The 13,140-nt window shown below is 37.1% G+C and overlaps 1 protein-coding gene across 2 annotated transcripts; it reads right to left on the reverse strand.

Moving 5' to 3' along the window:
- Positions 1-888: 888 nt before the first annotated feature.
- On the reverse strand, positions 889-13,113 carry SGO1 (shugoshin 1). 2 transcript variants are annotated; one of them, XM_017680612.3, is made up of 8 exons: positions 12,975-13,113; positions 10,873-11,021; positions 10,584-10,780; positions 7,853-7,926; positions 6,246-6,301; positions 4,463-5,275; positions 2,023-2,209; positions 889-1,838 (listed from the first exon to the last, which is right to left on the reverse strand). In XM_017680612.3, exons 2-8 carry the CDS (start codon positions 11,012-11,014, stop codon positions 1,697-1,699), a joined length of 1,611 nt encoding a protein of 536 aa, XP_017536101.1. In that variant the 5' UTR covers positions 11,015-11,021; positions 12,975-13,113; the 3' UTR covers positions 889-1,696. The 2 variants fall into 2 exon arrangements, with proteins under 2 accessions (XP_017536101.1, XP_017536103.1); XM_017680614.3 differs by having other exon boundaries at positions 12,963-13,098.
- Between the last annotated feature and the right edge of the window lie 27 nt (positions 13,114-13,140).

Genomic DNA, 13,140 nt, shown 5'->3' on the forward strand with positions numbered 1-13,140 from the left:
AAAACTAGACACTAGATCAGAGAATGTCAGCTCATAAAGTAAAAGTAAAGGCAGCCAGTGCTCCGGAGGCAGGAGCTGGCAAACTTTTTCTATAAAAGGCCAAAAAGTAAATATTTTAGGTGTTTCAGGCCAAGGAGTCAAAACCAAGGATATATCTACGTATTTTATTTATTCAAAGCTAGTGTTTTCTATTATTAAAATCAATGACAAGTGTTTTTCCCAACCACCTAAAAAACATAAATACCATTTTTAGCTTGCAGACCATACAAAAGCAGGGTGAATTTGGCCCATAGGCTGTAGTTTGCCCACAGCCAGCCTGAAGCAGCCCCACCCAATGTAAGTTTTGGTAGTGATGGAAATGTTTTATATCTGCACAATATGGTAACTGCTAGCCACATGTGGCTATTAAGCAAGCACTTGAAAGGTGGCTACTGTGATAAAAATAAAATTTTAAATCATATTTCACCATAAGATAGTCACTCTAGAATTTTTATGAATTTAAAGAATAGGTGTAAAGGGAGTGGTTGAACAAACTGGAAAAATAAAGAGATCATGATGGAAGAGTGGGACACATGAATCAATTATTTCAACAGGGAGAAAAAAATTGGGGCTGATAAAAAGGATTTGGGGCTGATAAGGAATGCAGAATGATATGGAGACTCAGTCAAGAAAATCTGAGGTCAGGATTGGAAGATCACCCAGTAAAAAACACTTGATCATGGACTTGGAGATGTCACAATGAAAAAACAGAGTGTTAAATGGAGTGTGGCAGGGGAGCTGAGTTTCATGACGACGACTGCAGAGAAACCCAAGATGCAGTGGGAGAAGGATGCGGATGGTGGAGGTGACCAGTAATGATATTTAAAGAACAGAAGAAAAAAAACAAGCAATATCTAGAGAAACTTTATTGCTCTTTAAAAATGGATAACCTTGTGCTTTAAAGTTTGAAGAGGTATACACAAGTACAGGCTTCAAACTTTCAGAACTAAGTGAATTCCCTCATTGATTGATCAAAAATACAAAACAGGCTTTGGTATTCACACATTTAACATTTGAGATTTTTGACTAAATAAGGAGGTACCCTGGAAGACCATTAGCTAATAATTGTGATTCAGGGAGGTATGACTTTGAACAAGGTACGCCTAGAGCTTGGGCTCAGAGCTAGTCACCTAGTCCCTGAGCCTAAGCAACTATCAATTCTCTAACCATGATCTCATATACACATTTTATCTGAAAAATTAAATGTAACAATGGTATAAGGGGTCCACAAACACCTTAGGGTATACCCTACTGGGAATTTCAAGGATTTATTTCATTTCAAAAGATCCTCAGTCTGTCTTCAAAAATGATTTATCCTAGTGTTCTCTATTTAAGGGAGAAATAAAGATGACAGAAGCTGTAATTAAAACACCTTAATTTGAAAAATCATTAATTTCTAAAATGGTACAAGATACATTTTGACTAAAATTAAGGGTTTTAGGCAGTATAAGAAATCCAAACTATTATAATGCTTAAGTCCAGTTATTTATACTTAAACAAAAAGTAAACCAAATACTAAAGGTTTAAGATAAAACACCACATTGAAGCAGTTCGGAAGAAATGTTCACGAACCAGAGTCCTGCCAAGAGAATAGTCTAACGTGGTCCGACCCACTTGTGCACTGTCCAACAGCAATAGAAGAGGGTGTAGGACAAATTTAAACAGCATCCAACAAACGCTTCATTGTATTTGCTTCGTATGCTTTTTTTTTAGAATTGCATCTAAAATCCTTTTTCTGCTTGAAAATAGGTGAATTCAAGAAACACAAATCTGTGAAAGGGTCCCCTCGTCTCAGTTTCCTGTAAGGGGAAAAATTGTTATAAAGTTACTACACTATAAGACAGTGTTATGTAATATGTAATATTACCACCTCAGTTTTTATCAGAATTTTATATTTCAAATGAGACTCACTCTTGAACAGAGTTCCATAACTTTCCTCGCCCCGCATGTACCATTAAGTGAATGCCCAGATACAATACTTACGAGGCAAGTGTGGGCTCCTTATAGTTCACACTGGCTGTACACCTACGCTTAGGCAGAGACACTGGGCTGTCTTTATTCTTTCTTGGAAAAAGAGAAAGTTTTCTGATTTTCGATGCAGGATACAAGGGGACATTCGTGATATCCTTCAGACTAAGATGAGGTGACAGGTGAGTTTCAGGTAATGTGCCTGCAAAAATAAACAAACAAATGACAGGAATTAAAATTGTATGCAATTATATATCCTAAATATATAAAAAATCCAGCATTACATAATACAGGTTTTTTAACCTGTTTACCATTTTTCATCCCAGGTAGCATTAAAATATTAATTATAGTAGATGTGAAGAAATGATACAACTTACTAAAACTTAACATTTTCTTTTTTTAAATTAAAGTGTCATTGATATACAACCTTATGATGGTTTTAAATACACAACACAGTTGTTCAACGTTCACCCGTATTATCAAGTCCTCATTCCCTCCAGTGCGGTCACTGTCCGTATCAACATAGCAAGATGTTGAAGAATCATTAACTGTATTCTCCATGCTGTAGTACAACCATCCCTGTGACCAACTTATACTGTGAATGCAAATTATTGTGCTCCTTAATCCCCTTCTCCCTCCCCTTTGGTAACCACTAGTGCCTTCTCAGTGTTCTATGAGTCTACTGCTATTTTGTTCCTTCTGTAAAACTTAACATTGTTAAAAAATTTTTTTAAATTAAAAATCTCCTAGGATAGCTTGGGCATAATGGATTAAACTCTGGGACTTCATTTAGTCACACCTTGTTCTTTAGAGTCATCAAGACCTCGCAGTACCAATATTTATCATCAAATGGCTTCCTATAGTCTTTCTAAAGCCACTTAAACTCATTCTGTGAAATAAATGAGAATTCTAAATCATGACCTCTGTGTAAACCAGAAGAAAGAGGCCCCTCTGGTACAGTGAGCATGTTAGAAAGTGACCCAGTGTTTTTCCTATCATCAGCATCCAAGTTATTCTACTTTGGAGCTACATCTACACTGGGAGGCATGTACCCAGTACACAGTAAGGACACTGCAAGACAATCTTTTCAAATAGCTTTGAAAAGCAAATTGTTCCCCAAGAAAAACTAAAATGACTTATATTTAGCAACCAAGTTCTCCAGGGTTATCTGAGTTTTCAATAATCTGACTTTTTCATCCCCACATAAGCATACTGTACTACACTAATTATTCCAAATCTCAGTTTGGAAAATATGGTTAAGCAACAATATCAGGTCAGTTGCTATATTCTGGAACGATGCTTCTCAAACTTTAATGTATATACAAATCCTCTGGGTAACTTGTTAAAAAGATGCAGGTTGTGATTAAAGGGCATGGGGGTATGGCCTGAAACTCAGCATTTCTAAGAAGTTTCCAGGTAATGTTGATACTAATAGTCTGGGGACCAATCTGAGCAACACTACTTCAGAGTGTATTTTTTCTTTTAAAAACTTACTATGGCAATTTTTAAGTCTACACAACCACAGAGATGGTAGTATAATGAACCCCCAGTTACCCAGTTTCAATAATTATCAACATTTTGCCAATTTTGTGATTTACTTCAATGTCATTACACATATTTTAAAGAAAAAAAGATATTTGCATGATACTGCCATCTAACTGATAGACCCTGGAAAGTCACTTAACTTTTTTTTTTAGGCTTTAGTTTCCCTATAAACAAAACAAGCACGATGACACCTACATTTCAGAGTCATTCTGAGGATCAAATGGAATAGCACAATAACATTGTGAGAATACACTAACTAAAATTCCCACATCAGAATCTTTGTGGGTAGATGCAGGCTATATCAACATTTGAAGCTGCCTACTTTTGACCTAACTAATAAAAGCAAGATTTTCTAAACCACCATTTTCAGATGTCTTACAAATGTCTTACAGAATACGAAGCCTCTCAGTTGAGGACTAAGTTTTCTGCTCTAGTGTTTGACCACCTTTATTAACTAGAAACTATTTTACATCATGATCCTGTCAAATCGAATATAAAGCCAAAGCCATTAAAATGGCAAGTAACTGATTCAAGTTTGATTTCATTTTCAAGGGGGTATTTCAGGCGAATATTATATAAAGATACTTTAATTCAACCTAACTCCGCAAAAAAGTTTTCTTCTTCACTTTTAGAAAGCTTTCTTTACTGAAAGTAAAATTGCTTTTTTCATAACAAGTAGTAATGGTTCTTAAAGAGGATTCAAATTAGCTTAAAGCAGGTCAGAGCAACACAACTGTGATTGATCCTCTCCCAGCCCCCCACCATTTACTCACACTGCAACTTTCCCCAAAGAAAAAGATGGTTAAGTCTCTAACCTCCCTGAGAAACAGATGGTAAGTAGTATATAAGCATCAGGAGTGATCATTTATCATAAATATTAAAAATGCTGGCAAACAAGTAGATCACTTACTGGCAGGAGTTTTTGTTGTCTGAGAACACTCTGTCTCTTTTTCATCCCTATATTTTGGTGCTCTTTTAGATCGAGGCCTGGTGACTGGTCTTTCATCTGATTCTCTGGTGATGTCTTGACTGTACTTGCAAGTGGGCAAATACAGATCATCAGAATCATCTCCCGAACCACTCGATTCACAGGTGCTCACTTCAGATTCATTGTTGTTGTCTTCCATTTTAGAATCATTATTCAGTTTTTGTCGGAAAGGGGTGAGATGAACACCCTCTTCCAAATTAAAATTGTAAGCATCACTGGAAGTGAAAGATTTAGCCAACTTTTTTTTGGAAACACTTAAATTTTCACTTTTGCTGCCTTTATACTTTGATACAGATTTCGACTTTCTCCTTTTGTTAGCTTTTCTTTTCTCTTTTTGCTTTCTTCCTTGTGCATATCTATGCTTACTTTTAATTTGCTCAGATTTATCCTCTGAAATGTCTTCTTTGGTTTTAGATTTTTCTGGATGAATAAGCTTTCGTGATAAGTTAATTTGATTCTTGTTCCATTGAGAAACATTTTGTTCTACATTACCAGGTATGTGCATGTTTATTAGTGGATCTACAAATCTAGTTCTTTCCAATTCAAAAGACTGCTTTGACAAATGACTGATTTCAAGATCATCTAAGTTACTGAATTGACATAAATCGTTAAAATGTTTCCTTAAATTGCGACGGAGAGATACAGTTCTAGGTAATAAGACATTATCAGTAGACTTATCTTCATCTGAATCCAGATCAAATACTAGTCTGTCTTGAGGAATAGTAGGTATTTGCTCTGAGAATTTAAAAAATAAGAGAAAAATAATTTTACTTTATGGAAATTTTAATTTCAAAAATCTTTAGAATCTAAAATTAAGTATGGAATGAATGAAAAGCCATTCTGTAGTTTCTCCACATTTACTGTAAGTAAATAAACATCTCAGGAACTTAATAATAAAACCATCTATTTGGCAATGACCAATTTAAGGCTTATATCTGACCTGTGAAAGAATCTTAAATAACCTTCAAAAGTATTCTAACTTAGGGCTTTACATGCCCCCTGTTTTAAAGGCTTAAGGAAAAATCAGTTGTCTATAAGTATCTGTGTATTCAGAGGAAAAGAACCTCCTATTCTAAAGTGGGACAAATAGACCAAGAAAGTGGGAGCTAAATTATTCTCTGAAAAGTGAGTAAGACTGGAATAATTAGAAAGTATTTCAGGTAAGAAATACAATCTCTAATTTTAGGGTAAGTGAGGATATTTGGTTCTGCTTATTCAAATGCTATTCCTTCTGCAAAGATTAGTTCAGATAGGATTGATATCTGAGAACGGAGACACATCAATTTGAAAGCAGAAAAGAGGGCAGGGCTTTGGAGATCAGCTCTTACCATCTGCATCTGGGCTACTTCCTATGAGACACTTTACTTCTTTGAGTGTATATAAAATGGGAGTGACTACCTATATTCCAAGGTTGTTGTGAGGGTTGAGTGAGATAACGTACGTATAATGCCTAACACAGAGCTTGACCCAGAGTAAGGCTCAGTAAATTGCAGCCATAGTTAATACCCAAGGTTTCTCACTATAGGTTTGGCATAATAAGTGGATTTTAAAACTTATTCTGTGTTACATAAACAGGTTTGCTTTGAGCAGACTAACAGATGAGCAGATATAAAAAGTTAAAAAACGAGAGAAATTTAACTGTTACTTGTTCTCAAAGATCCCATCTTACCCTTAAGTAATATTTTTTATTTTTCACTTGAATTACCTTCTATTTGGAAAGATTCTTGTCTTGGAGAGAGAACTTCATGAACAGGAACTTGCCTTAGAAAATACCAATGAAAAATAAAAATTTACTTAGCAATTATGTAAAAAAAACAAAATCAAGATTTTCTTAAAATTAAGATTTTTCTTTCTTTTAGTATCATTTCATAATTCCATTCTAAATCAGTACATCTGTTACAGCTGACATTCAACTCCCACTGGAAGAAGTAACGTATCGAATTGGACAGTTCCTTCTGAAAATGTGCCATGACTCATAATTTCATGTAACTGGAGAAACAGTCAATCAAGGACTTATAAAATATATTAAAGAAATAGTTTGATTACTCAAGTCTTTAGGACCTGCTTTATCTTGAGTCAAACTGGGTTTTTGGTAGGATATGCTTTTACAGTGCTTAACTACTGACTCCTCTGAAGTTAACACTGTTCATTTTTTTAAAAAAATCTTGTCCCTGTTTGGTTCTTTGAACAAGAAATTTTCTTCATGCTTTAATACTGGCTGTTACATCCTAATTATTATTTTATTATTTTCTGTAGAGAATTTTTCCCCTCTGGACATCAAAAACTAAATATAAATTTAAGTAACAGAGCTATAGTAAGTAAAAACAGTTTTAGAAATCTTACAATTACTTCAACGTTTTTGTCCATTACATAAATATTTTGTCAGATCTTAAAAGTTAAACAGTTTTAAAACTATTGATTATAATTAATATGGGAATAGAAATCTTATTAATATTTACTTCTTCAAGGGGAGTATAGACTCGAAAAGGACATGAGGGAGTGGTTCATGACAGTAGCTCTTACTTGGGGACAGTTATGTCCCCCCACCCCCGCTGGGGATATTTGGCAACATCTGGAGACATTTATGGTTCTCATAATGTGCTACTGGTATTTAGTGGAGGCCAAGGATGCTGCTAAATATCCCACAATGCTTAGGACAGTCCTCCACAACAAAGAACAACTGGCCCAAAATGTCAACAGCGCTAAGACTGAGAAACCCCAGGCTATCATTAAGGCTATGTTCTGTATCTTAAGGTTTTCGTCTCAAGGTATGTACATTAGTCAAACTCACTGAACTGCATAATTAAGATCTTTGCATTTTCTATATGTAAATATATCTCAATAACTCATAAGCAAACAAAGTATACTTGATCTAAGTGAAGGGTAGAAGGTACGTGGGTCTGATTGTATTTAAGAATGAATTGAATTAGCAGTATGACAGCTGTGTTAAATATGATGTTTTATTATATTTATTTTTTAAGTCAGACTATTTGTAGTACTGGCAAAATACCATCATTTGAATAACCGAGTCCTTCTTAGAACTTAAACATGATAAAAGAAATATGTAACTGAAGAGAACAGTTTAAAATTTTAAAGCAATTTCTTAGGCATAAAAAAAGTAATTCATATAAGCTTTAGTTTGGCTATATGTAACAGAATGTCAACATATTAAATTTTTAAAAATACATTCTCAGTTGAGAGAACATTAGACTCAAATTACAAGAGTCAATGATGTAAATTTGTTTTCAGAAATCATCACAGAATTAAATCTTTCTTGGTATTAATAATTACAATAATGAATTTGATACTAACGGTAAATCCTTCACAAATAAATCCCTGGAGTTGTGAATACTGGAGTCCATTCTGGAGGGACATACTTCCTGGTTCTGTTAATGTATGAAAACAAAGAAAATATTGGCACAAGTGAAATATTCATAACAAAGCATTCATATATTCAATAATAAATACTTAGTGACAGTCTACTATGATGCCAGACACTGTTCTAGGAACTGGGTCTATAGCAGCTAAAAAAACAGATGAAGTCCTACCCTTTTAAAGCTTATGTTTTTGTGTAGAAAGAAAATTTTAAAGAGAAAGGAAAGAGATATGTAAGTAAATTCAGAGTGATAAGTGCTATGAAGGAAATTACTTAGGGTGAAGTAACAGAGTGCTTGAGGTTGGAGGGTTCTTAGGTGGCATGACTTTTATCTGAGTCTGAAGAATGCAAAGTAGTGAGCCACTGAAAGAGCAGAAAGAAGAGAAAGCAGTGGAAAGAGCAAATACAAGTCATGATGTAGGAAAAACCTTGCTGTGTTTAGAAAAGACAAGTCGTGTGGAACATAGTCACTGAGAACAGTAAGAGATGTAATGCAGAGGCCAGCTAATGCAAGGCCTTGAGAGCCATGAGCTTGAATTTTAGTCTAAGTGTGATGGGAAGTTACTTAAATATTAAGTTAAACTGATCTAAGGTTTTAAAAGATCTCTGGCTGTTGTATGAAATGGATTGAAAGGGGCCAAGGGCAGGAGTTAAGAAGTCACCATAGAAAATCAAGCAAGACATGATATTAGCTAGGACTGCAGCCCTATGACTACAGAAGTGAAACCCAGTGGAAGGTCATGACATACAAAGTGTGCTCAGATTGAATAGGCATGGAAGTGGGTACAATGACAGAGAGAGGAAGAAGTACACAATATGTCTGGAAAGGGGAAAATAAAGGGTTGTGCTTTGTACAAAATATGTTTGAGATACTTTATCAATATTTATGTGGATATATCAAATAGTAGTATGTATGTATGGATTTTAAGCTGTAAATCTAGAGTCACCAGCAGATAAACAGTATCTACACTTGCCTAACCTTTCCCCCACACCTACCAAAGGCCATGCCCTGCTGGCCTTGGAAATCAGATTCCCTTCTTCCCATCTCCTGTAGGACTTTTGCTTCTTTAAAGCTTTGAAGGGGTGTAAGATAAGATGGTCTAGGACAATTGACATTTAAAAGTAAAGAAGTCAGCAAAGAAGACTGACAAGGAACAGTGAGACAGCTAGAAAGAAAACTAGGAGAGTATGATGGATAAGAAAGTGAACAGACTGAAGTATGTCCAGCACAGTAATCCCTGTGTTATTACTTCAAGGTCAAGAAGAAAGATAAGTGACTACTGACCTTGGTAACATGGAAGTTTTCGTGACCTTGGCCCATAGTGACAACAGAAGGTAGGAAATAAAGCCAGAAAAGAGTGAGTTCAAATGGGAGTGAAGCTGAGGAAGTGAAGACACTAAGTGCACTGTTCTCTTTGGAAAAATTCTGCTGTGAAGAGAAGCAGAGGAATGAGGGGATAGAGGGATATGAGCTCAACAAGTTTCATTTATTTTCTTTTTCTCTTAAGATTAGAGATACTAAAGGATATGCGTATAATAGCTAGAATGAGTCAGCAGAGATGGAGATACATGTTAGGGGAGAGCACAAACTTTCAGAAGCAAAGTCCTACAGGAGATGGGAAGGAGGGAATCTGATTTCCAAGGCTAGGAGGGCATGGCCTTTGACAGGAGTTGGGGACATAAGTATAGATACAGGCAGGCAGATCTGTAGATTTGTGTGAAGAAGACGAGAGTTCCTGTCAACAGAAGTCACTTTAATTCCTTTCTCAAGTCTGTACCTCTGCCCTCATCACTATGGTCTGGCTTTCTTCTCTGCTCTCTTGACCTCAGGGCTAATACAACTATCTTTGCCAGCAGAGCAAGCATATGGCCACCTGGGAAGGAAGTCAACTGTTCTGTTAAAACCTGACACTAACCCCTGCTTTTCTCTTTCTCTGCCCCTTATAATTTCTGACAGTGGCTTCTGGGAAAAGAAAAGGAGAAACTGACTCATCTTTACTCTTTTCCAGATTAACATGCAATGACACACACAGAATATCCTAAACCAAGCCTTCTCCATGTCTGTTACATTTTGGCTGGACCTGCTACACAACAATCAGATTTAAAATGTGGACAGCACAATGTTCAGGGATTTTCTTGTTTGGGAGTTAATGCATAGTCTTCCTTATTTAGCCAAATAGATAAAAGTGATTTTTCATAAATACATAAATACTTCCCATCCCCCAAAGTAAGGTAGTTCTTATAAAACTCCACAGGATGTAGTAGAACTACATAGTGTAGCTAAGATTTACAGCACTGACTAAAACTTTTGGACTAGTTCACTTCAACTACCACTTTTAGACATTTAGCTTATTGCCCTATTTTTGACTCACTTAGCTGAACATTCAAGGAACCAGTAGTACAAAAGGCTGAACTATCCCTTCTGTACCTTGTTGTGCTGCCTGCTTTCAGAACCAAGTTATACAAGCACAAGCCACAACCACCTAGAGGCTGAAGTCTGTTCACTGGCCACACACAACAGCTGTGCTAGAGCATAGAAGAAAGACATGCTGAGCAATTCACTAATCACAGCTACCAGTCACTAATTTAAATAATAATCTATCTGAACTATTAATTCATGGCTTTGACATTTTTTCCTGAGAAACTGAGCCTTTGCCAAGAAAATACCTGAGCAGATTCTTCTGCTGGTTGTGAAGTAAGTTTTCCTTTCAGTACACAGAGCTGACATGTGAGGTAGTAACATTTTTTTCTCAGCTGTAGGATGATCTCTTGGGCTTCTCTCACTTTGGACTTTTCATTTTCTAGAGCTAAAGCTAGCATTCTGTTGTTGTCTTGGTAGTTCTTTAGCAGTGTAGAAGTGTTGGCTAAAAGAGGATAAAATTTTTTAAAATTTTGTTTTAAATCTAAACTTCAAAAGTGATAAAAACAGAAAACCTGAAACATGAAAATCTCTTACTGATTATCTGGCATGGAGCAGCTATAAAAGACTTTCGTTTGCCAATCTCTGCCAAGTTTTTATTCCTTTTCTCTTTCATTTGTTTCTTTATGTCTTCAAGACTGTCTTGAAAGGACTTTTTAAGGCACCTTTCCTTGGCCATCTTTTGCCTAAAATTTAAAACAATGAAAGAGATTTAGTTTTTTCTAAGAGATTATCAAATATAAAACAAGATTGAAAACACAGGTTGTTCATAAAGAATGGGTTAAGTAGAAACTTTGTAACTGTAGAATTAGCTAACCTGATAACCTAGATTTTGTAGCTTTGAAATCTCATTAACATTTCTGGCATAACATTATCCTCCTTAGGTACCATATAAGGCAGGTTCAGTAAACCTCCAAACTCTGTAATATGGCACTTATTTATTCTTTAACAAATACTCATTGGGGGCTTACTGTATCCTGGACACTATGGGAAATATTATATGTTGATGTTATTATTGTTTATGTTTCCTACATGCTTATGACCAATGTTTAGTGTTTATTAGGCTTACAGCAGTAGTTCACAGGCAATCATATATCTGGGATTTACTTACCATTTTTTTCTCTAAAATTAATATTATTAATTTATTAGATTAGGCCACTCCCTTACTTGTCTCTTCCACACTCTTTTAACTCAATATTACTAGAAAATGCACATCTCTCAAGAAAGTCAATGGGATCTTCAGAAGTTTAGTTAAACTTTGTAGGTCTACATGCAATTTGAATACGCTATTATAACAATTAGAAAGCTACAAAGAGTGGAAGCTGGGTTAGTGGAACATGCCAGTTTTCTCAGGTTATTTCTAAAACTCAGATCTGCTAACTCCAAGTAAATCATGAATACGGCAAGCCAGATGTTAAATAATGACTGTTTCACATACAGTTAAAAGTAGCAAAACATGCATTGACAGTGAGTATGCTATTGAGTATGTCAATACATAAATATACTTAAATCTTTCAATACTGCAGATCAGACACACTTCAGTATTCTGCCACTAAGCATGTCGAACTACTTTTCAAGAACATCTTCTACCCCAGATTGCACTATGCAGACCTTAAAAATGAAGAGAAATTCTTATTTCTTACAACAATCTACATACACAATTCTCACTACCAAGGTCACCTTCATCTTTAATAGTCAAATATCTTCCTGAAACTTACATTTTTCTCGAATATTTTCCCCAGGCCTCAGTTATTTTCCTCTATGCAGATAATGTAGATACAATATATACAGGATATTTCCAGTACAGCAAGCATAACTATTTTTTTAAAAGCACTAATGGTGTAAAACAACATACTATCATGGAGTTTTTCAAGTTTCAACCGCAGATATTTAACAGCCATTAAGTAACTCTTCAAGGTAGTTTAGTTAAGGTATTTTAAAAGCCAAAGCCTCATCTAAAAAGCTTTCATTATTACATGTCATCAATTTAAAGCGGCAAAAGAAATCTGCCGTATAATCCTAAATTTTATTCCCTGTCTGGGCCGACGATGTGAAAGGGGGTGTGGCGGGGTGACAAATGGAAACAGTTCACAGCCCGAGGACGGGGGTTGCCTCAGTCTGCGCGGTACTGGGTGAGGAGCTGGGTGTGAGAGGAGCGGGCCCTTTGATCTCGTCATCCCCGCAGGGCGCAGGCCCTCCTCTCGGGGACGCTGGGTACCTTAAAGGCTCTCGACCGCATCGCGCCGCACAACAGCAGCTGCCAGTTAGCGCGGCCTGACATCGGTCCAGGATTTTCACTACTGTAAACGGTTTATTTTCACATCATTTAATCCACACAGTTGCGTAAGGTAGGAGGTTCGGGGCCCCACTTAGGTAGCGGGGGAGGAAGCTGGGGCATCAGAGAGTGCCAAGCCGGGGAGCTGCGCAGAGGAAGGCGCGCGCTCAGTCCGATCCCAAGCCCTGAGCTTCCGGCCCTCGGAAGTCACGACGGCAGAGACACCCCCGAGGGGAGAGCGGCAGGGGTCACGGCGCCCCTGTTCCGCATCCGCAGGGCCCCGCAGAGAGCCGGGCGGGAGGATGGCGGCCGGGCCCGAAGACCCGCCGCCCACGGCACGTGCACACGGTACCTTGGGCCCCACCTCTGCCGCAGCGGTCGCCCTGCTCCTTACATCCCAAGGCTCCGCGAGGGTTCCGCCGTGCGCCCCACGCTCGGGTCCCCCAAGCCTGGGGCACGGTCTCTGCTCGCCCGCCAACAACAGCAGCCACATTCGAAATTCTCCGCCGCGCTTGCCCATTGGCTGGCTG

This window comes from Manis javanica, chromosome 15 (assembly GCF_040802235.1).
Source record: "Manis javanica isolate MJ-LG chromosome 15, MJ_LKY, whole genome shotgun sequence".
Taxonomy (NCBI): domain Eukaryota; kingdom Metazoa; phylum Chordata; class Mammalia; order Pholidota; family Manidae; genus Manis; species Manis javanica.

What these genes read in the sequence shown, in the direction of transcription:
- SGO1 (XM_017680612.3), bottom strand. Translation starts at nt 11,014, where the DNA reads ATGGCCAAGGAAAGGTGCCTTAAAAAGTCCTTTCAAGACAGTCTTGAA. An exon ending in GACAACAAAAACTCCTGCCA is followed by an intron (nt 2,210 to 4,462) that starts GTAAGTGATCTA and finishes TTATTTTTGCAG; the next exon opens with GCACATTACCTGAAACTCAC. An exon ending in AAGGAGCCCACACTTGCCTC is followed by an intron (nt 1,839 to 2,022) that starts GTAAGTATTGTA and finishes TTCCCCTTACAG; the next exon opens with GAAACTGAGACGAGGGGACC.